Consider the following 23695-nt stretch of genomic DNA (forward strand, 5'->3'; position numbering starts at 1 on the left):
TTGAACTGTACTGCTTGCTTCATTATCTGACGCCGTGCATATCACAATATTCCACCATCATTCAAATTAATTGGGATTTAGACAAATATTAGGTTTAAATAATTTAATATATTACTTAGAGATAATATCTTGATTAAAATCACAATATTATTTCTCAATAATAATTGAAAATTATTTCAACCATTTGGTCATTCAATGGTATAAAATTATGCTCATTCAACGGCCTCGATTGCTCGAGCCGATAGTGTAAAATCGGGTCCAAACATTACCCCCCCAGTTTCCTTGGACTTCGGCGCGCAAGCCGAATGGTCAAGGAAATTAATTATTTTGTAGCCAGCAAAATCATGTATCGTCGAAAAAGAAACTTTGTTCCTCGGCAATAACATCTCTGTGTTGCCAACGTTGTGGTCTTCCTCGGCTGCCACAATTCTATACAAGGCTCGGCAAAAATTTGAGCCGAGGAAAACCAACTGGGGTCGAAGTCTCGAGGACTTGCCCACTGCTTCCCATGGTACTCAAGATATATATATATATATATATATATATATATATATATAGGTAACCCGATAGCCTGATATGACTTGTCGGCCATGTCGTTGGCATATACATACATATATATATATATAACATGAACTTGTGCCAAGCTCAGCTTGTGTGATGTGTGTGTGTGTGTGTGTGTGTGTGTGTGTGTAGAGCACATGATTGCCTGAACCAAATCTCGAGGAGCTTGTCCTGAATATCAACGAATAATTCGATGCCGCACAAGATGACCCTCGACTCAGTAGAACAACCATTATTTAAACAAGTCTAGTGTGAATTGATCTACACGGCTGTCAATCACGTAGGCTGACTAAGTGTGCCGCATGGGATGTTCCTCAACCCCTTTTTATGTTCTTAAGCATCAGCCTGCACTGCTGAAAGATTAAGAAAATAATTTATTTTCGTTGACACTACCACACAAACCTACAAATGTTGCATAATATATGTCCAACACCAAAACTCTATATAATATGTAGTCTTGGCAAGACTAAATTTTAATTGCCTAATCGTTGAACATACAGTGTGCACCCCGTTATTCTTATGTATCGGCCTGAAAGACCGAATAATTTTTAGCAAAAGAAAATGAAAATAGTCACCATAAGAAGGAAGCCAACGATGCTTTATTCCAAGTCGAGATCTTGTAATAACAAAATTTTCAAATTGATTTTGCTCCAGGCTGAATAAAGAATTTTCTCCAAATTTTTTTGACTGGGCAAAATATTTTTCATTTTCGATCGCCGAATGTGTTGAACAATTATTATGCCCTCCAGGCATAATTACTCCGTTAATTTCAGCTTTTGACTCGAACAACTTAACCAAATGAGATTTCTCCGTATCGGCTTTATCACCAATAATCATATCGATTGTCGTGGTTTCTTCGGCTAGGCCTATGTCTCGGCCTTGTTCGTTATTAGAGCACTCCTTTGACGAATCATTTTCTAAGTCGATTTGTGGCTTAGAAACTTGAACTTCTGCTTCTAGGCCTACCACAATTTCAATCTCGACCGAAAAAACAGGTGGCCTAGGTTCTTCTTCGGCCGTCTCGACAATCTTCTTAGGCCAAATGTTGGTTGTGGTCGAAGCAAAAAATTGCCCCCCGGCCTTCTGATCCAACCATTCTTCAAATGGAATTGATTTGAACCCAAATGGCCTTTTTTTAATCAGCCACTCATAAAATCGAGCTCTATCTTTATTTAACCATTGATCTTGTAAGCTGTGATGAACCTTCACCTTTATCATTTGAGAGAATGATTTTTGCCTTTCTTCATTCACTTCAACGATCCGGTCAAGGAGTTTTTGTTGCTCGACAATTTCCTTGAATAGGCGCCGGGTCTCATCCTAATTATGATCTTGATATATCATGTGAACTTCTTAGTTTTAGCACTGGGTCCCACTGGGCGTGCCAAAATGTTAACCCTAAAAATTACCATGCTTACGTGGCGCGCAGGCCGAGTAACTAATGAGCTAACTACGTCCTTCGGTTGATGCGGGGCGTGCCAACTCATCCATCGACCTCGGCCGAGGAGTAAAATTTGTTGATGTTGCGTTGAGCACGCTGCTGACTTCTTGATCTTGTGACTGCAGCCAAGGAAGAAACACGCTTCGGCTTTCGGGTTCTAGAGCCTGAAGACAAGGCTGCTAGTTCTGCGAAGTTCAATATCAAATTCGACTTTCAATGTGCCGAATGTAGTAACCTGTAACACCTCACTTCACCGAGATTGCTAATGAGATGACCTCTACCAATAAGGATTTAAATATCCTTCTCGACCAAGACTTGGATAGATAACCAATCGGCTTCGACGTAGTGCTGTTTATCCAAACTGAAGGTGCTTCGAGAGGGCTGATTCTACGGCAACAGTATTGTTTATCCAAACTGAAGATGTCACCGGTTGCCTTCACAGTACTGTTTATCCAAATTGAAGATGTGTTGGCGGAAAAAGAAAATTAAAAAAAAAATCTCAAGATGTTTGAGAGGTTTGCGCAGGGCAATTTGTGTGTTGAATTGGAGAGTTTTTCTCGTTACGATTGCCCCTGTATCTATAGCATTCATATCTTCTACTGGGCATGACCAGATAATTTTGAAGAGTCCAACTACAACTCTAATTCGCGGAACTGAACTTGATCCGCATCAGAAACCAAGGCATATCCTTTAAATTGATCCATAGGATTTTTCCTTTGACTTTTCAAACCTAAAAAAAGTTGGGTTTATCACATCTCATAAGAAACCTAGCTAACCTAGGCTTCTTATCATCAAAACTCCATCAGTAGCTTTTAAACCCATCTAACAACATTCATCATCATGCAAAAAGGCCTAGTCTACCTAGGTTCCTTATCTCATCATTATCCAAGACCACGATTTTAAGATCATCAAATCCCAAATGCTGATCTCCACTCCAAGCTATTTCAATCTACACATCCACTGCCAGACATCCAAATCAATTTGAATTGTACTGCTTGCTTCATTATCTGACGCAGTGCATATCCCAATATTCCACCATCATTCAAATTAATTGGGATTTAGACACATATTAGGTTTAAATAAGTTAATATATTACTAAGATGATATCATGATTAAAATCACAATATTATTTCTCAATAATAATTGAAAATTATTTCAACCATTTGGTCATTCAATGGTCTAAAATTTTGCTCATTCAACGACCTCGATTGCTTGGGCCAATAATGTAAAATCAGGTCCAAACAGAAAGCCCGAAGGGTAAAAGGGTAAGGTGGGTCACCTTTCAGACTGAAAGAACGACACCGTTTAAGTAATAAAAATATTAATTTATAATTAATTATAAAAATTTCGGTTCGGTTCGGTTTCCAAATCCCATAAACCAAACCAAACACAATCAGATTCGGTACAACAATTTTGGTTCAGTTTTCAGTTTTTTGAACCCACCCCTACTCTCACTTCTTTCGCGATAAACCTAGATCTTTCATCTCGCCTCTCCCTCGAACCTCCTAGCAATGTGCAATCTCCTTTGACAACTAAATGCAAGGTTTTTGCGGCTTTGGTTAACACATACTTTTTTTTTCAAACTCAAAAACCTAACTAAAAGTTGTAATACACTCAAAAGTCTGATCGTTTCTTCGTCATATATGTCAATTTGTTCGTTCATTATGCTCTTTCATCACAAATTCACAATGTAAGTGGATTGTGAGTAAGTTAGGGTTAGATTGTTAAATAAATGGGTAAGTGAAGTTATGATAAAAACTGAGGGTTGATAGCAGATCATAATACAGGTTCATGTAACCTCTATCTCATTACGTAGTGCTGTTACACTTTCACTTTTTTTTTTTTTTTTTAATACAGTGATATTTTTACATTAAGGGGAGGAGAAGTTCGGTAAAGTCGCACAATGAGCAACCTAATTTGGTGTCGAATTCGTCATCCATGAGATTCAAACCTATGATCTCTCACTTTTAAGTAGAGGAATACCATCAGACCGTAAACTGAGTGTTGTTACACTTCTACTCTTAAGCATCCGTTTTCGCAATTTACTCTTTTACGCGAGTCATGTGATAAGAGAGACTAAAAGATGAGACTTTTTCATGTAAATTTTTCTCCTGATTAAGAATTAAAAGTCTCGATTGGTTTATCATATTTATTCTTTAAAAGAAATTCAATTTCCACTAATAAAATTCAATGATACAACAAAAGCCATGAACAAATAAACATCATGGAAATCATTTTCTGTCACGCATCTTAAATTCTTATTGATGATAAAGTCATTTTTCCTCTATCGGGAAAAAGGACCATGTCCTTTATTGCTAGAAAATGGAGAGGTTTTCATGGCTGGAAAAATAGGACCACAATTTGCTAAGACCATTTCTAATAGTGACTTAAAACCTAAAATTATTTAGCCCAAAAAATTTAGGTTTTAGTCCAAAAACAGCTTCTTTACTCCAACCCTTCTGGCCTAAAATTTTAGCCCCAAATTATCAAAGAATGAAAGGCTATTTTTTTTAAAATTAACTTCTGAAAAAAAAAAAAATTATGTAGACTATCATAAATTAATTTTATGAACATTTTAACCTAAAAATATTTAAATTCCAATAAATTTTTGAAAAATCACTAAATCAATACATGAAAATCATGATAAACCACATAAACTAAAATAAAAAAAAAAAAAAAAAAAGGACAATTAACAAACCACATAAACTTAATACAATCGAAAACTCATAGACTACATAAACTTAATAATGATATCCACCATCTTGACTTTGTGATGGACTTGGGTGATAGTCTTGAGATGAATCATCATCTTGAAATATACTCTTTGTGGCATTCCTTCGTAAAATTTCCTTTTGCTTACCACGTAAGTATTTCTTCCTCTCTGGAGTGTATTTGTCGAGGTCTTCCATGATCAAATTAGTTTCGTACCTTTCTTGCTCCCTATCCCCTTCTTCCTTCATGGCCAAAAATATTTGGGCCGATTTTTCTTGTTGACGACACTGGTTTTCGTTTATTCTTGCCATTTCGCCAGCAAATTGTGCACATATTGGATCTTGGGACTTCCCTTTTCTCTTTGCTTCCTTTTGCTTATCTCTACCCGGGGGCCTTGGAAAAGAAGAAGTTGGGCTCATTTGGTCGACACCTTCATTGTCAGCAAAATTCACACCTTCATTGACATCATTTGGGGGTGTGGATTCATTATAAAATAATCTTCCACATTGTTGGTTCGCATCGGTTCCCCACCTCGGACAATCCTTGAGGATGTTCCAAGCATGATGCAACTTAAAAACTTGATTTTTTGGTGTAGTTCTTGTCTTGTAAATTGCCATTATTTTGTCACCCTATGCAACAAATACATAAAAACAATTAGTTGCAAAATACTATTATGTACATGACAACTAAAATATTAACAAAGAAACTCACAATTTCTGAGGCACCCCTTCCACTAGGCATGTCAACCATGACTTTCTCCAAGCTTCCCTTCCACAAAGTGCACGCTTTGTTGATAATCTTCCACCGATCATAAAAACCGCCAACTTCCCTTCGACCGGTGTTGGAGTTTCCATGGAACTTATCAATGATTTTACCACACAAAACCTTTCTATTTTGATTGGTGCCGACGGCACCATCTTGGTTAACCGAAATCCATGCCAAACATAAAGCAATATCTTCGTCAAAGGTCCAATTACGACCTCTAACATGCTCTTTTGCCATCTTGAAAATTCTAGAAATGAGAAGAAATGGTATAAAGAAAAATTGGAAGAATTGTAGGAGAAAAGTGAGTTTTGTGTGGATGTTTGAACAAATACATGGGTATTTATAGAGTTTTTGGTTGAATTTTAAGTTAAATAATTTTTTAAAATTATTCTAGCCGTTGGATTTAAATTTGGACCGTTTTATATTTAATTATATTTGATCTAAGCCGTTGGATTCAATAAATACATAAATATAAAACTAAAAAAAAAATTTGAACCTGGACTGTTGGATTAACCAACGGCCCATTTAAACGTGGCTGTTGGATTATAAAAAGTAGCCGTTGGGCTACTTATTGCACTGACAGGCGAGGGAACACCCCCACGTGAGCTGTTGGTTTTCTAAAAATGCCTAGCGCGTGCAGCGCGTAGGCGAGCAGGGAAAGGGAACTGGGCTTCACAACCCCGATTTTAGTCTCAGTTGGTGGGGCCCATTTTGATTTGTGGCCTAAAACTGGGATGGTATTTGACCCTCAAATGAGTTTTAGGTTTTAGGTTAATTTTGGGTCATGGGTTGGAGTGGATTTTGGGGGGAAAAAATGGGAAATTTTAGGTTATAAGTCACCATTGGAGATGGTCTAAGGGGGGTTGGGGGGAAGAAAGATAGTGATCAGAGACTTGAATGCCGTGAGGGTGAGTATGCTCATGTGAACTAGGAAGGATGGTTTTGTTTTCAATCTTTCATTCCCTTTGGGAAGAAGGGGAGATTTCTTATTAGATTAGATTACAATGACTGGAATGAGTTCCACTCTAGATCTTATTTGGACTTGGAGATTTGGACTGTTCAAGAGAGAGGCACAGAGATTTGGGTCCGTTCAAATTTGAGTTTTTGTGAAGTAGGTCATTGAGATGAGCTAATGGGAATTGTAGAGTTGAAATTGAGTAGTTTAAATCTCTCAATCAGAATGGATCTCAATCCAAAATTACTGAGCTCTAAGTAACCTAAATAATAATGGTCCCAAAAATTTACAGGCACAAAGCGGATTGTCTTATTTATTTTTTCAGCTATTATTGATGGTGCTGATTTTGTGGACCTATGAAATAAGCCAATAGGTGATAGAGTATAGGAATGTATGTGTCTCATCCCCTTCCATCTCTATTTTTTTTTCCAAAACCAACAAATATAATTTGTTTCATCTACCACCACCACCACTCTTAAGTTTTAATGCCTTATATCTTCTTTTTAAGGTATTTAATAAGGATGTTTTGGGATTCAAGGACTTTAAGGTAAAAAAATTGGTGTGGTTGTGTAAACTAAACATGTTTTTTAATAGGTTGTCTTGTCACACCGCTATTTGGTATAGATGTTGATGATGAAGTGGAGGGAGGAGAAGAGAGAGTTGTTTGGGTGCGAGTAACATAAGGTCGGGTGTGTGGAAATCATCGGCTCCACCGCCATTCAGAGAGGGCGGCAACCACCCTCAAGAACACCCAGCATGGCCTCTCTGAGAGCAGAGCCTCATTCTTAAACTGATGAGCCTTTGGTATAGATGAAAATAAGGTGATGCATCATGAATTTTGAATATAATATTCATAAATAAATTCACTTGATATAATGTAAGTAGATTGATAATGTCATGTGGTAATATGACAATCATACTAAATAACTGCTTCTATTGTGACCCACAGATCTTTAGAGAGAATTGCAGAAACATATCTACACTATTTGAGGTGTGCGCAAATACTATCCAAACTCGTGTTTTAGTGTGAATGTACCATCTCCATTACTTACCAATTAAAAATTTAGTCAAAATATATATCATATGCAATGCACGTGAACTCTTTTTTTAAGATTACTTTTATAAAAATTCGATTGGCTAAAGCTCGTGAGATGCATGTTTTGCTTCTTCAAAGACGAGTTGTAGTCAACAAAATTCTTACTCCAAGCCATTTAAAGGTCTTGGACCGGTAAAGATACACATGAAAAATATTCTTACTTGCGCAACACATAATGACACGTGATGAATTCCTAACGGGGATTGACAGAGATGATACATCAACACTAAATTCAAGAGTTACTGTAGTAACTTGGCAATACTTCAGTTTATCTGAAAAACATTGAACTCATCACAGGATACAGATCCTCTCCGGATCTGAGTCTAGGGATCAATAGATCCGGACCATTGAAATTTGATCCAATGACTACAAAAGAGAGCCCTCCCTAAAAGTTATAATAATTGTAGTCGTTTGATCAAATTTCAATGGCCCGAATTTATTGATCCCTAGGCTCAGATCCGGAGATGATATGTGTCCCTCATCACATAAAATGTCAATATCTTGATCAAATTTTCAGATACCAGCATCTTTCATTGGCCGAAGTGGTAAAGATTTGCACTTTATTTCAAGTGAGAAAAGACCCATGAAAGCTTTGCTTGCTTAAACTTTGTGGATGCAAGTGGTACCACACCCACAATGCCATCTCCAGCAGATCTTAACTTGATAGTAAGGATGCATGTGCTCCCAGTACTTTACTTAAAACGACAACTGCTTAATTTAGTCAAGGTTTTTTTAGCTAAAATGATTTTTGACATTGACATAACTTTTCATTTTAGTCTTTGACATCGAAAATTGATAGATGTGATCCTTGAGTTCATCACTGAAATCATTTTGGTCATTTCATAAAAAAATTGTCAATATTCTCGTTAAATTGTCTAGTGAACGACCACGTGATCACCTTTTTAAGGGTATTTTTGTCTAACCAACATCTCCACTTAACGAAGATATTGATAGATTTTTCACGCTAAGATTAAAATGATTTATGGTGTACTAATTCAAAGACCGCTTCTATCGATTTTTGACACAACCTGACTAGGAATGTCCACCTGAACTCCGAATTGAACTGTGCTGGCCGACACCATAAAGGTGACGAAGCCATAAAGTGTAGTGATGTGAAAAATGTGAATAAATCTAACCCTAAAAATGACAAAATATAAGAGTACGCTTGTGAGCGGAAATGAACCCATTTCACACGTGATGTCAGAGCATAAGTAAAGTACAGTAGAGCTAGGATGAGAATTATACCATCGAAGGTAATCTTCTAAACCAAGATTTGCCAGGAATCCTCATCGACACGCAAACACTGCCACTAAAACTTGGAGGGGTGAAAAAAAAAGGTGAGTGGGCCTAAAAATAAAGTTTTGTAAAAACCTTTTTGAAAACATAATAACCCCTCGTCGTAAAACAAGTATGGTTTCCAAAATAGTACATACTTCGTATGGCATGAAAATACTTATCGTAACCCGTAATATAGTCATGCCATAATAATTCGAGTCAACATAATATTATTCATAGCCGTAAATCTAATTAAGATCATCTCGTAGGATTTATAATGATTTCCTAATTCTCATCATTACATCACCTATAAAATTCGTTATTGGGAATATATATATATATATGGAAACTAAACCAATAATATATATAAGAAAATACCCACTCACAAATACTTGCAAGTCGTAGTCGTTCAGACGAGTAGATACGGATTGCTGATGCTAATCATACCTAAGCATAATAGAGACTCATTAGTTAAACTCAATTAAAACGTTTGAATTTGGAGAAATAAACGATGAATTTAAAATCAATGTGTCGAAATACACTAAGAAGGGTCCACAGCAAATTTTATAAAAAGTTAACGAAAAAGTCAACGGTCAACCTAAAAAGTCAACCGAGACACCCCAGCTGTCAACTATGTTAAAACTTCGAAATTTCACTAAATGGATGTCAAAAACGGACTCGAGGCATCAAAATTAGCTTAGGAGGGTTTCCGATAAAATTTTGAAAAAGTCAACATAAAAAATATTCTAAGAATATTTCAAAGAATATTCCAAGAATATTTTAGAGAATATTTCAAGAATATTATGAGCCCATTTTTGAAATGGGCTAGGCTGGAACAGCAGGCGAAATGTTTGGGCTTAAGCCCCTTTTTTTTTCCTGTACCGGGTAGGGTTGACCCGTTTGGACTCGTAGGTTGTTGGACCCAACGAAGGAGAAAGCAAAAAACTGGGAATTTTGGCCGGGAAACTTCTTTGGCTCCGTTTAGTTTCAAAACTCAACTAAAACTAGCATATAATATATGAAATTGAAGCTTAAGATGAGAAGAAGAGAAATATACCAGCACGAGGTCCTGTCGTGGCAGAAAAATGGCTCAATGTCGTTGGGTTTCTCGCCGAAAATTTGGGAAGTTCTTCCCAGACGTGGTTCTGTGTTCAAACATCACTAAAATCCTTAAAAAAAACACTAGGAACATATAGTAAAACACGATCCCCGAAGATTTGGGTAGTTTTCAAAACTTACCAACATCGGAGACGCCGTGAACTCACTGGGTTCTTGTCAGTGTTCATGTGCAGTGAGCATAGAGAGGGGAAGAACACTGAGAGTTTAGGATCAGGAGGAAAAAGGGAAGTGCGACGCGTGGTGAGGTTCGCCGAAGCGGCGACGCGTGCGATTGTGTTGGTGCACACGGAGGAGAGATAGGGGACAAAAGAGTAGAGAAGGTGAGACGGCCTGAGAGAAAAAGTGTCGAGAGAAAGAGATGAGTGTGTGGGAGAAAGAACACTTGGCAAGACAGAAGTGGAGGTTTGGTATGGATGTGGGTGTGGGCCCCATGGCTAGAAAAAATTAAAATAATTAAAATATCCCAACAGAAAAATATTAAAATAATAATATATTAATATAATAATTAAAAGAAATATGTAAAACATAAAATAGTAATTTTATACAAAAGTATTTTCGGATTCATAGTTCCATAGAATCTTTATCGTAATTCCGAATTCGATTCTGCTTGCACCTACGCGTTCGTACCATCGAGCACTTCGAGAATATGATAAAATAGTAGCTCGTACAAGTAACGAAATGACGGTCAATGAAAGTCAACAATCTCGCCGCTACGGGCATTTTCATCAATTCACTCTTTTAAAATTAATAAAATCGTAAAATTAGATTTCGAGTTGTCATAATTTTAGGAATTACTCCAATCTAAACAAAAATTGACTAAAAAAACTTTAATTATATATGATTTGCGACCATTACCAACAGCATAGATTTAGGGCACTTGTGTCTATCAATGCCTTCATCATATATCACTAGGCAAAACACACACAAAAAATATATGACCAATAATTGTTAATTAACTTATCTTAACTGATAAACTAGCGGTTAGTTTAGTAATGATTCTCTCTTCACAATTAAAAAAGATTTTGTGTTGAACTATTCCTCATTCGTTGATTAGAAAAATATTTTAATCAACGAAGATGATTAGTCCAAGTTGAAATTTATACAGCTAAAAATTAGTTGGTGGAAAAATTAAAAGATTACAAAAGGATTAAACTCTAACTTCTAAAACTACAGAGAAATCTCTCATTGGAAATCTCAAATGTACGTGATATACATTTGGAACATCCATAAAGATTTTGCTTTTCAACAATTAATCGAGGTCAAACTTTTAAGTATGACATGTTTACTTAATCAAGGAGGTACCATATATAAGTATATACCTCACATAAATCAGCAGTACTCAACCTAGACCTAGTTCTTAATAGATAACCCACTAACAATACAATTTGTTAGGATTGTGTCATTTTGTGTCCAGTTGATGGATCATGCAAAAAATTATCATGCAAAATGTCTAAATCAGGCAAACGATATCATATTGAATTCTTAACAAGTGACCGATAACGATCCAACTCATTAATAGGTTCTTAACAGGTGATCCGATAATGAACTGATTCCTTAACGGGTTGACCGAAAACCTGTTATTTTTGTATTCTTTCGTGTCGAATTAATGAGTGGTGTAACAAATTACTAGACTTAACTCATCCGTAATACTATTCCAAATTTATCTCAATAATTTTTTTTGTGTCATTTTCTTGCAAAACAGTGTTATTTCCTTATTGAGTTTTCTTAGTTCATCAATATTGTCTTGCATCAAGGGCGGAGCCAAGTACAAGGCTCTCCTAGGCTATAGCATGGAGAGAGTTTAGTTCTTCAAACTTAAAAATATTAATTTTTGGGTTAGTTTATGATTTTTTAATTGTCATATTTTGCTTAAGAAATGAAATTTTTTATTACTAAGGCTGTTTTTAAGAATAATAAGAGCTAATAGATGTTAAATAAACTCATCACTTTAACCAATATTATATTTAATAGTAATAAATTAAAACTTCCCTATTACAAATGGTTCCTTATTTTATTCACTTAAAAGCTTTGAAGGCTAGAAACCTAGAAAACATAGCATAAAATTCTTACTTCAAATTACTACATTCAAGTTTTTACTATTATATAACTTTATGTAGGCAACATAGGATTAAAAATTTGATTTCGTAGTAATAGTTTTGGCTTAGTTCAGCTATTGAATAATTTATGGCTACGCTATTGTCTTGCATTATGATGGTCATGGCAAACATTTGACTTAGGATTTTGACGGCATTTCCCAAGGGTTGGTCAACCAATTTTCAGCTCAGTTCGCGTCATTTTCTTGCGTAGTTTTGCTCATTGCATTCCAATTTTATATGATTTTATAACACTGAAAAATATTTTTGATAGGAATCAACTTTTCTTAGTGAAATCTTGTCCTTGTTTATAAATTTTGAAAAGCTTTCTTCTTATTTAAGTTATCGATTTTTAGTATGTAAGCATGACATGACATAAGTTTTCCATCTAATCTAATTTTTCAGATTGAGGATCTTCATCGAATCGTTTTTGTGAGGATTCTGAAGATTCTCAAATTACATCCGTTTATCATGCATCGTGTAGTGAGAAATCATTGTAATTTTTTTATTTAAAATTGAATATAAATAGTACCTGACGAAAATTGGCTGCACGATGTATGATCTGATGGTATTCCTCTTCACTTGAAAGTGAAAGGTCTTAAGTTCGAATCTCATAGATGGCGAATTCAATACCCAATTAAATTGTCCATTGTGTGATTTTTCCGAACTTCCCCTCCCTTAGTGTAAAAAAATAGATGTACTTAAAAAAAAAAAAACTCAAAGGATACGAAAGCATAATACAGGTAAGACAACTTTTTATTTCGATATTTTGTAAATGATTGACCTATATATAACAAATTCTCTTGGAAGTTGGAATTTTACGATTGCAAGCTACAATGTTTTTGTAAGAGTTGCCCTAAATCTTTGTATGTGACAATGATACTATATGGTTAATTGTAAGATTATGCTAATGTAATCTAAGAAGTTAAGAACACATGATTCATAGATAAAATACTCACTCTATAATATTTTAAACATGAAAAATCTTAATCTATGTAAACATAAAAACTCACTTAAATAATCAACATGAGGTGACTTATTTGTTGTGGATAAATTTTAGACCCGTATTTCACACGACACATTATGAATTCGATTATTGATGTTAATGAATTACATGATGGCCATGAAGGTTATTAGTAAAACTACCAACTGATCATTAAAAAAAAAAAAAAAAAAAGAAAGATAAAAACCCACTTCAATGAAAAGATAAAACAAAAGCAGGAAAATAAGAAAAAGAAAAAGCACCATTTCACTTTCAAACGTAATTAGCAAAAATCCGAAATGGATACCAAATTTTCTCAGTCTCTGAGTGGTCACCACCATGTCTTCTAGTTCCCAGTCCAAATCATAACTTCGAATTGTTACCGAATCAAACAACACTTTATTTATTAAACTACTTAACAAAGCAGATTTAAAAACAAAATCCTCAAAATCAAATCAATAAAACTAAAATAAAAACAAAAACAAATTTAAAAAATTTAAAAATTAGAAAATCAAAAGAAGTGCAGATTAAAGGCAAACAGAAAGATGGAGACAGAGCATGAAGTAAGAGCAGCTTTTATGATTCCTTATTAACCCGTATATCTATCTATCTATCTATATATATACACGCACGCGCAAACATGGAACTATATAAATCCAGTCTTAGTGGGTTTTCATTATGTTCGAGATCTAGCATCGGAAACCTGCAATTTTCGTGGAAAATCGTTCTGGGATTTCTCGTTTTCTGAGAAAAAAAACTTTCGACCACTTCCATCAAATTTTCAGCAAAAGTTACAACTTTTGAACCCGCGACTTTAATTAACGTTTTCAAAGTCCTTCCAAATCTCCAAAACCGTCCTTTGTTAATTCATCTGTTCTGTTCGATTTGAACCGCAACCCTGACAACCCGGGGCCTTTGCGTTAAAGATTCAATCTTCACCGTCCATCTGGCGATCAAACTCGGTTTTCTTCATCTGGGTTCTGCTATAAATCCGTCCTCGAGTGTTTGAGTTCTTCACACACACTCACTCACTCACTTTGTTTTTATTTTTTTTGCGGTCCTCCAGTTTCTTTGTTTTTGCAAAAATGGCCAGCTTCCTGGGGATTTTTACAATAAGGAACTTGCTCGTGCTGTCTCTGGCTCTTAATCTGAGCTTGGTTCTGAGGGTGGTTTACGAGGGCGGGAAGGATGGGGGCCCACATGGGTTCTCTGTGGAGGAGCAGAGAGTGCCGTCAATGGCGGACATGGGTTTTGGGAAGGAAGCTCAGGCGACGCAGAGGACGCGTCTGTCTGTTTCTTCATCTTCTGATCAAGATGTAATGGAGAAAGTTATCAATCTCGACCAGTAAGTGCTTCAAGACTCAGTTTTCTTTTTTAACTTTTTAAATTTGAGGATGTGATATCCTCATATATTTTTTTTTATTTTTTTCATATTTTTTTTATTTTTAATCGTCTAATAGGATGAATTGAAGAAGATCAACGGGTAAAAATTAACTAGGAGTATAGAAGAAATAAAAATCCACACACCCTTAAATTTGTTTTCAATTATATCATCTAATCCCTCCACTAAGATTTCTTAAGTATGTTTTAAAGTTGTGAAGTGATTTTTACATACGCGTTTTCTTCTCATGCACAATTCTATTTATTCGAGCATTTTAAATTGTAAAAATTCGAGACCACAAACAAACAGGGGTCCATATTCTAAGGGACAAGGATTCTCTCCGTATCCGAGAGATGAATCATTCTTGACTGTTCAGTGTGAGCCAATCAGTTTTCGTTAGGTAATATTTATATTTAATTTTAAATATAAAATTTAAAATAATTTTTAACTGTATAATTTATAATAAACGTACAATATATAATAAACATACATGATTAATTGATCTCTCGAATTCTACAAAAAAAGATTCGGAGAGAATCCTATTCTAAATATCTTTTCACTACTTTAGTCTTTAATAGTAAAATTGCGTCATAATCAACTCAACTTACGTCATACTTGTTTCGAGTGTATGACCTCTGTACGGTTGTGAGGGTGTTTAATTAAGTAACAATTAAGATTAACACTATGATTAAGCACATTACAAATTGGGATGTGATATCCATACCCACCTTTCACTTCACATGCTTTTTTAATTTTTGATCGTCGTATTAGATAAATTGAAAAAAATCAATGAACAGAAATTAATAAAGATATTTAAGAAGTAAAAAAGAATGGATATATTAACACTTCATTTCCAAATTCGGGTCAAAATGAATAGCTCGACCAGGGGCAAAATTGTTATTTTGAATTTCGTGATAAAATGGGAGGCATGGGGAAGTGTCAGGTATAGCAAGTGTGTGATGGCATATGAAATCTAATAAAGGGGTGGGGGTCAAAATAATGGAATATTATGTCAGAAACCTCACTTGACGTCACTGATATTTTTGCGAAAAAGACCTCAAAACATTAGCAATTTTCAGTTTTTGACTCAAATATTATTGCTTTCTTCATTTTTTTTTTCTGATTATTTTTTGCTTACTGTGTACTGTGCTGACAATTTAGGGCTAGGATAGGAAAAGGCAGGAGAGGTCCTTGTTTCGGGTAGAGATTTCCCATGGCGCATGTTAGAGTTGGCCAACCCTTTTGTACTCGATCATTGTTTTTCTGTCAGTCATTTTCCTGTTCCCAAGCTATAGGGGTGGTAGTTCTTTTGTATTTTAAAGATCTCAAAATATAACTTTAACCTTGAAATTTAATTTTTTCTACATAAAAGCCGTCATAAGTTTTTTACTTAAATAAAACTCATTGATTAGATTCCGCATTAGCAAATTCATTAATTATATTTGACTTTACACGTTTAAAAATTTTTGATGCCCAAAACACTCCTATTTGAATGTTTGATGTACACAATTAGTTCCATACCGATTGTAAGGGGGAGAATTAATGGTTTAACGAAAATAAAAAAAAACAATAAATTTATTGCCTAATATATAATAACAACAAAACATGCCTAATATATGTAATAATATATGCTTAGTTAAGTCTACAAATTATATTTTACATATAAATGTAGGTAAATTATTTCGCACACATATATATAACCAAAAAAAAACATGGTTGGTATACGTAAAAATTCATGCAAAATAATTTACCTACAGAAAATGTTATTTGATTCAGTGGACCTACTATTTGAATTTTAAAATGTTAGATTGCTTAAAAAAAAGCAAAATAATTTCCCCACTATATGTAAAATACATGCAAAATAATTTACCTACATAATAAAGCAAACCCAATGCATGCAAAATACATGCAAAATAATGTACCTACATAAACAAAAAATTTATTATTTTATTCAATACTATTGTACCCATTATTTTGTACATATAATAATAAAATGTGCTCAATATATATGATGATGCATACAAAATAAAATACCTACAAAATATATGTTATTTGCTCATCATAAATTTACATATAGGTAGATTAATTAGTATAATATGTTTGATCATATATGTAGTACTGTGCATACATACATATATATATATATATATATATTTGAACGTGTGTGTATATATATATATATAGGTAAACTATATATATATTGAGCTTATGGTATTACTATATACATTTGAACGTATATATGTATATATATGTGTGTTAGGGGTAATAATATGCAATAAATTATTTGTTCATTGTAATTAAGGTGAGCAATAATATTTATTAATTTATTTTGAATATTGTGGTACAAGTTGTAAATATTTTGTATTAATAGGTAAATTACTTTCCTACATAACAATCACTTTTAAATTTGGGTTTTATTTGGATGTTTATAATTATGTGAGTTTTTATATAGGAAATAATAGTTGCAAGGGTCTATATCTAAAGAATCCTTTTAAAGATTTCAACATGCACAATAGATGGTGGTAATTGAGACAAATTCATGTTGATTATCGGATTGTCGGAATATCACTGTATCGATATCTAAAGTTAATCACGTAATATCATGTGTTATAACTTTTCAAATAGCATGTTTGAGTAATTTAAAATACCGACTTGTTTCACCCAAGTTCTTCTCACCAATTTTTTTTAGAGTTTATAGCAAAGCTGCCAAAGTTGGAGTCCCCGATGTGCATGTTTTTTATGGCAACTCTTACCCCAAGTGCATGTTGGCATGAGGCACTATATGGGGCTGCCTTTAGGCCTTCTGGGAAGTGCATAAAAGACTAAAGTGCGCCGTGGGCTGTCTGAGATCTGTAAAACTTTTGGCCGCCCAAGTTGTAAATCTACTTTTCATGGCCTTTCATTTTAGTCCCCATATCAAGATTGTCTGGATCTTACCACCCTCTGGGACCCACAAAAGATTTAACCCATCTGATTAAGGTCTGACGTTAGATGGATACACTAATCATTGATCTGCTGCTGCTGATCTACCTCCTTGGCTCCTTGCAATTTTAGAGAATCTCATTGCAGTGTGACAGACTTTAATTTTTGGGACATTATGTTTATGATCATTGTTTCTACTCTTTTGTCGGTTTTATGAGGAGAGATTTTACCATATAATTGTTGAAGTATCTTCTATTTTTATGTATCTCATCATGTGACAGTGATAGATAATCATTCTATAGAAGAGATATTACAACAGTCACGCGCAATATTTTGCTTTTTGTGACTTTCATTATGTGTTTTTTTCAACCTTTTGACATGGAAAAAGGTGAATTTTAGAAAAAAATTGAAGACTTTACAGTGATCCCACATCAAACTGCCAGCTTTGTAGTTTGTAGTAATTTTATTTTGTAACCATGAGTTTACATGTTACTTTGTTTTTAACTTTTGGTGAATGCAGTGGTGACCCAACAATGTACGAAAATTACTGGCAGCAGATGGGTGAAAGAACCACGGTTGTGATCCCTGGGTGGCAGTCTATGAGCTATTTTTCAGATGTCAAAAACCCTTGCTGGTTTTTGGAGCCAGCGTTTGCCAAACAAGTTGTGAGACTACACAATGTGGTTGGCAACGCCGTCACTGACGGCCGCCAAATCGTGGTCGGGACAGGTTCATCCCAGCTGTTTTTAGCTGCCCTCTATGCCCTAGCTCCAAAAGATGGATCCGAGCCAATGAGTGTGGTTTCGGCAGCCCCATATTACTCGGTGAGCTTGTTTGTTACTTTGTGTTTAACCGCGTTTTGCTTTGTTTGGTGCTTTAAACTTTTAGATTTTCGAATTCTTTAAGGTCACTAGGAACTTGTTCACTTGCTGGCAAATCAAGGCAAAGTCAAATGCATCAGTGATGAAACCACATTGTTTATTCTCCTAATTTTTTGTTTGTTTATATAATCACTTTTGTTTGTGGACATGCTTTTTTTCAATGGCGTCCACTTTAATTAGAAAATTAATTACCATAAGTCAGATATTTAGTGTGAAAGTGATGGCGTCATCTTCCTTAATCTTTCGGCTTCTTGTGCATAATAAAGAGCATCTGCAAGAAGCTTGTAAGTTAGAGGGTGTAGTCAATTTGGATTTCATGGGATTTTAATAGACTTTTTTTTAAGTGACAGATTTCAAAGGATTTTAAAAGATTCTCAATTCTATATGGATTTCTATTATAGATTTCTATGGAATTGTATGGATTTCTTTCGTGAATTTCTTAGGATTTATTAGTTAAGATGTTTGAGAGGTTTACGCAGTGCAATTTGTGTGTGGAATTGGAGGGGCCCTCAAATGTTGTCTGCGACTCTATATTTATAGTAGCTGTCTTTTGCTTGGCATGGCTTGATAGCTTGGTAGAGTCCAATTGTCGCTATAACTTTGTAGAACATCACTTGACTCAAACTTGTGTCCCATCACCTTAGCCGTCCAATATCTTCAAGATATGATAAAGGCTATCTCGTAATTTTCCTTGAAAAGATTAAATATATCTTCCCACATACGTGGCCTGACCAAATGAATGCATCCTATTCCAACCGAAACTTCTCTTTCTCCACTATATTGGTCCAAGTGCAACCGTGCATGCATGATAATTAAAATACCATTGTGGATAGTTTTGCATTATCTGCAAAACCATCCTAATCCCATCACATCACCTTATTTTAACTAATCCAAAAGACATATCCACATGCTGATCATCCAATATTAATTGCATCCTTGTGGTATTGTTCCACGTGGTTCTGCATGCAAGATAGGACTTTAATGTTGCACGGCATTTTACATAACCTCTTCTGCATGGAGCTTTATACGTATCACAACTTTGTACACTTTAAGGATATTTTCAAGATAATTACTATGATAAAAAAAAACAATAGTAATGTTAAGAAAAATCTCTAATCATCCGACGACCTCGATTATTTGAACCGATGGTGTAATTTTGGGTCCAAACAACTTCACAAACACATCAGGATACATTCTATACCTTTGTCGGAAATCCTCTGGGCGGTCCTCTTTCAATACTTTATGTATATAATTGTATCATTCCATAGTAATTGATCGTCGATTTAAAGGACGTTCAATAGGTTGTCCAAATGTAATTATAAGCTCTTTTAGCACGTGGACTACAGCTTGAATTGCCATCAATGAATATTTAATGGTTTCATAAAGTTCTTCTTCCTCAATTTGTTCTTCATCAGTTTCTTCTTCTTCTTCAATTTGTTCTTCCACCATTTGCTCCACTTCCATTTCTTCATCCACTTCGTCCACTTCGTCCACTTCCATTTCTTCCCCACCTTCGGCTTTTGTGCTTGTTTGAGACATTACATAAACTACCCAATCAAATAAACAAAACCATAAAGAAGTTAACAAACTGAAAACCATATATATAATATCAACTATAAGAGATAAAGAAATATAGATAACGTCAAAGACACAAAATAATTAAGAACAGTAAGAAACCTCAGTTGCTCCAGCCGACCATAAATACAGTAAGCCCTAGTAATTCTTCTTTCCCATTATTCTTACCATCTAAAAACACAAACCACAATTAAACCAATTATCAATTTTAAGGAGCTAAAAACACGTCATTTTGTATTCATGAAAAAATGCTAATCATAATAACCAAATTCATAAAACACCCAAAGACCAATTCAACCATGAATTTTTCATATCGAAAACATGATCTAATTTGGTAGCCAAATAAAGCAGAAACTCAATACCATCGCTCAAGGCCTGCGAGCTATTCCAGGCAAACCAATTCAACCATGACCGTTATTATATCTTGAATTTTCTCGGCAACCAAACATAAACCGAAGAATAATCCAAGTGGATCATACTGTTAAACAAGAAACCAAGTCAACATGAAAGTCCTATTCAATTACTTAACAGCTTTGCATTTAACTGTAATTGTAGATAATTCAGTTTAGATATGTATCACTTTGTCTAGGACTCATCCTTTGAAATCTACATATACTGTGAGTATCAGTGAAGAAAGAAAGTCTTCCACAAATTCTCATTTTGATAACATTGTTCCTTTATCTCTGCACTACATTTTCTACACATACATTCAAGGGGGGAGGGTTGGAAATTTCTGCTTTATTAGCGCTGAAAGCTAACAGACCTTGGTACTGAATTAGATCATGGTATTGAAATTTCTGCTTTATTAGCGCTGAATTCCAATTGGTTTCTTGTTATTGTTGAACTTTCAATATTCTGTATGGGTTCCTGAACTTTCTCGGCAAACAAACAGAATGCAAAGAATAATCCAAGTAGATGAGAAATGGGTAAGAAAAACGTACTTGCAGGTGTGGATTCAGGATGATGTATCTTCAGTTTGCGAGCATGACTCTTCCTCTTCTGTTGTCTGGCGTGAAAGAAATCAGAGAGGGGGGGGGGGGGGGGGGGGGGAGGGTTGGATTGTTGATAGCATTTGGTATTTAAATTACCCATCTTCAAATCCATTGAAATCCCCCATTCCTTAAAATCCTAGTAAATCTTTAGTATTCTCACTACACCTAGATTTGGATGAACTTTTTTAAAACGTAATTGACTACCCATGGATTTGAATGTATTATTTAAAATCCTGCTAAATCCTAACTTAACTACATCCTGATTTCAAAGTCCTTTAAAATCCTTTTTAAAATTTTAATTGACTACATTCAGATTTTAGAGTCTATTAAAATCCTATCAGATCCTAATTTGACTACACCCCCTTTAGTTAGTTACGAGTATTCATCCCTAGAAGGCTTGAGTTAGTTCACTTGTGTGACATTAATAATATGGTATTTAATTTGCCTGCCTTGCTTTTGAAGCTTTTGATTTTTGCAATCTTAAATATTTTTCTAATTTCAGCTTAACATTTCAGATATATATTTTTTGGAATCTTAAGCTTTCATATATATATATATATATATATATATATATATATTTGTTTTTGTTTTTGTTTTTGTTTTAAATTTACATCACATTTTACAGTCTGCTATCAACTCAAATCCGTAACATTTTAGTGTGTCTAGTTTTAGCGAAGATCACACTTCATTTTTTCCTTGGAAACTAGAAAGATAATTCATCGCGTGCTGGCGATAATTTGAAATTGCATTCTTTGCTGCTCGTTTGTAAATGTTTCTAAGATGTAAGGTGGCTGTTGATGGTTTCTTTGCAGTCTTACCCCTCTATGACAGACTGCTTGAAGTCTGGCTTGTACAAATGGGCCGGTGATGCCCGAAGCTTCAACAAAGAGGTGCCTTATATAGAGCTAGTGACCTCCCCAAACAACCCTGATGGATTCGTCAGGCATTCCATGGTCAATCGAACAGGGGGTATATTGGTTCATGACTTGGCCTACTACTGGCCACAATATACCCCGATTTCTTCTCCCGCAGACCATGATCTGACCCTGTTCACAGTCTCCAAAGCTACTGGCCATGCGGGGACACGCATTGGGTAAGCTCAATGCTGTAATCACAGAGTCTTAGTTCTTGTGTCCTGATTGTGTTGCTCTACGAACACTAGTTTTCGCATTACGAAAAAATGATCTCTACTTGAATTTCTCTTCCAGGTGGGCTCTTGTTAAAGATCTGGAAGTTGCAAAAAAGATGATCAAATTCATAGAGCTCAACACCATTGGCGTGTCCAGGGATTCGCAGCTCCGAGCTGCCAAGATTTTAGAGGTGATGACCAACACCTCTGAAAACCTTGGCAGCTTTGATTCCCACGAATCCTTCTTCAAGATTAGCTACCACCTCATGGCAGAGAGGTGGCAGCTACTTAGAGCGGCGGTGAACAGGAGCAGAGAGTTTAGTCTGCCCGACTTTACACCAGGGTTCTGCCACTTCCTCAACCAGGACTCCCAGCCTCAACCTGGTAAGTGAAAAATCATGAAACGATTAATTAAGAGTCACCATACATAACCTTGTAAACATTTCTGAAGCGTTTAAAGTGAACTTTACTGTTTACCTCTTTTGCAGCTTTCGCATGGCTAAAATGTGAGGACGATCACGTGGAAGATTGTGAGAGCTTCTTAAGAGGATACAAGATATTAACAAGAGGAGGAAGGCACTTTGGAGTTGGTCCAAAGTACGTCCGCATAAGCATGTTGGATCGGGACAACAACTTCGACTTATTTGTTAAGCGACTGTCCATGATCCAGTCATGACAGAATGGAACGCTATGTTCTTCCTCATCATGTTCTATCTTTTGGCGCAAAGGTGGATGTGGACCTGTTGCAGAGGAAGGTGAGGGGAGTGTCACATATTGATGTGGACCTGTTGCAGAGGAAGGAGAGGGGAGTGTCACATATTCGTTCATATGTAGAGTAGTAACGGAAAGTAATACAAACTGTATTCATCTATTTAAATGATATGATTTTTCAATGAAATTTACGAGTCCAAATTCATCGGTCCTTCGAAGAATGAAGTTTTTGGACTAAGTTTGCAGAAAAACTTAAGCAAGAAGTCCATGAATAAGTAAATGAATATACCTTCCAGCCAAGGAGGAGGTTGTAGCTCCTTACATGCCCACCATCAGATTCAGAGCGCATTCCCACTCTCCCATGCCACTCATTTCTACAATCCCAACTTCAACTCCCTCAAGTTTTCCTCTCTTTAGGCTTTTCCTTCCCTCTCTTTCTTCCACTAAAACCTAGAAATCGACTCAAGGTTCTAAGTTGGCAACCATGACAAAAGTTCGACCGATAAAAACGATGGTGAAATCAAACCTAATCAGCTACAGACAAAAAATTTACTGATTTCACGTGAAATCTGAAATCACACATGTATAAACAATTGTTGATTGTGTTCAATCAGTGTGGTTGAATTACAAATCCCTTTTGTTCTTTATATTTTAAAACACTACTAGAAAGTGATAACTGGGAACTAATGAATATTGTGTAAATGTTTGTTTGTTTGTTTTTTATTTTTTATTTATTTTTATCTTTTATCTTTAACAAAATTATGTAAAATGATTTGGGGATAAATTCTTTAAATGAGATTACGATATATGCAGAGACGAATATTTCACCAATTTTAATTTCATGTTGCTTACACAAATATCAAACCGAATAGAGATACAAAAAAAATCTCGATAATTATCTGGTCCATGTCCTACGTCTCCCTCCTCATTTTAAACGTTATCCGCTCGCCATAACCATTGCACATCTCTAGTCTGACTCCATGAAGTCAAGCATGCACTGAGTGATGCATGCCGCTTATATCTTGGTGATAGGATATCATATTGCTTGGCCTTTCTCCAGTTATTCATTCATCATCAACAATAACAGCAAGATGCTTCATACAATTGA

At 35.2% G+C, this 23695-nt stretch overlaps 2 protein-coding genes and 1 long non-coding RNA gene across 4 annotated transcripts; 1 reads left to right on the forward strand and 2 right to left on the reverse strand.

The window, feature by feature from the left end:
• Positions 1-4604: 4604 nt before the first annotated feature.
• LOC148691100 (uncharacterized) lies at positions 4605-5847 on the reverse strand. Its single transcript, XM_088683833.1, has 2 exons — positions 5423-5847; positions 4605-5340 (listed from the first exon to the last, which is right to left on the reverse strand). The coding sequence occupies exons 1-2, from the start codon at positions 5711-5713 to the stop codon at positions 4741-4743; spliced, it is 891 nt and encodes a 296-aa protein (XP_088539959.1). The 5' UTR covers positions 5714-5847; the 3' UTR covers positions 4605-4740.
• Positions 5848-13513: 7666 nt separating this feature from the next.
• LOC137713221 (tryptophan aminotransferase-related protein 2) lies at positions 13514-22788 on the forward strand. Of its 2 annotated transcripts, none has more exons than XM_068452498.2 (5): positions 13514-14341; positions 17820-18123; positions 21560-21840; positions 21956-22260; positions 22365-22788. In XM_068452498.2, exons 1-5 carry the CDS (start codon positions 14082-14084, stop codon positions 22550-22552), a joined length of 1338 nt encoding a protein of 445 aa, XP_068308599.2. In that variant the 5' UTR covers positions 13514-14081; the 3' UTR covers positions 22553-22788. The 2 variants fall into 2 exon arrangements, with proteins under 2 accessions (XP_068308599.2, XP_088540650.1); XM_088684524.1 differs by having other exon boundaries at positions 13578-14341; positions 17820-18127; positions 21528-21840.
• Positions 19293-21066, reverse strand: LOC148691101 (uncharacterized). Its single transcript, XR_015955824.1, has 3 exons — positions 20697-21066; positions 19858-19926; positions 19293-19727 (listed from the first exon to the last, which is right to left on the reverse strand). It is a non-coding gene; the product is annotated as an uncharacterized LOC148691101 (long non-coding RNA).
• Positions 22789-23695: the final 907 nt, after the last annotated feature.

This window comes from Pyrus communis, chromosome 14, assembly GCF_041283825.1.
Source record: "Pyrus communis isolate YQ-2024b chromosome 14, ASM4128382v1, whole genome shotgun sequence".
NCBI classification, from domain to species: Eukaryota; Viridiplantae; Streptophyta; class Magnoliopsida; order Rosales; family Rosaceae; genus Pyrus; species Pyrus communis.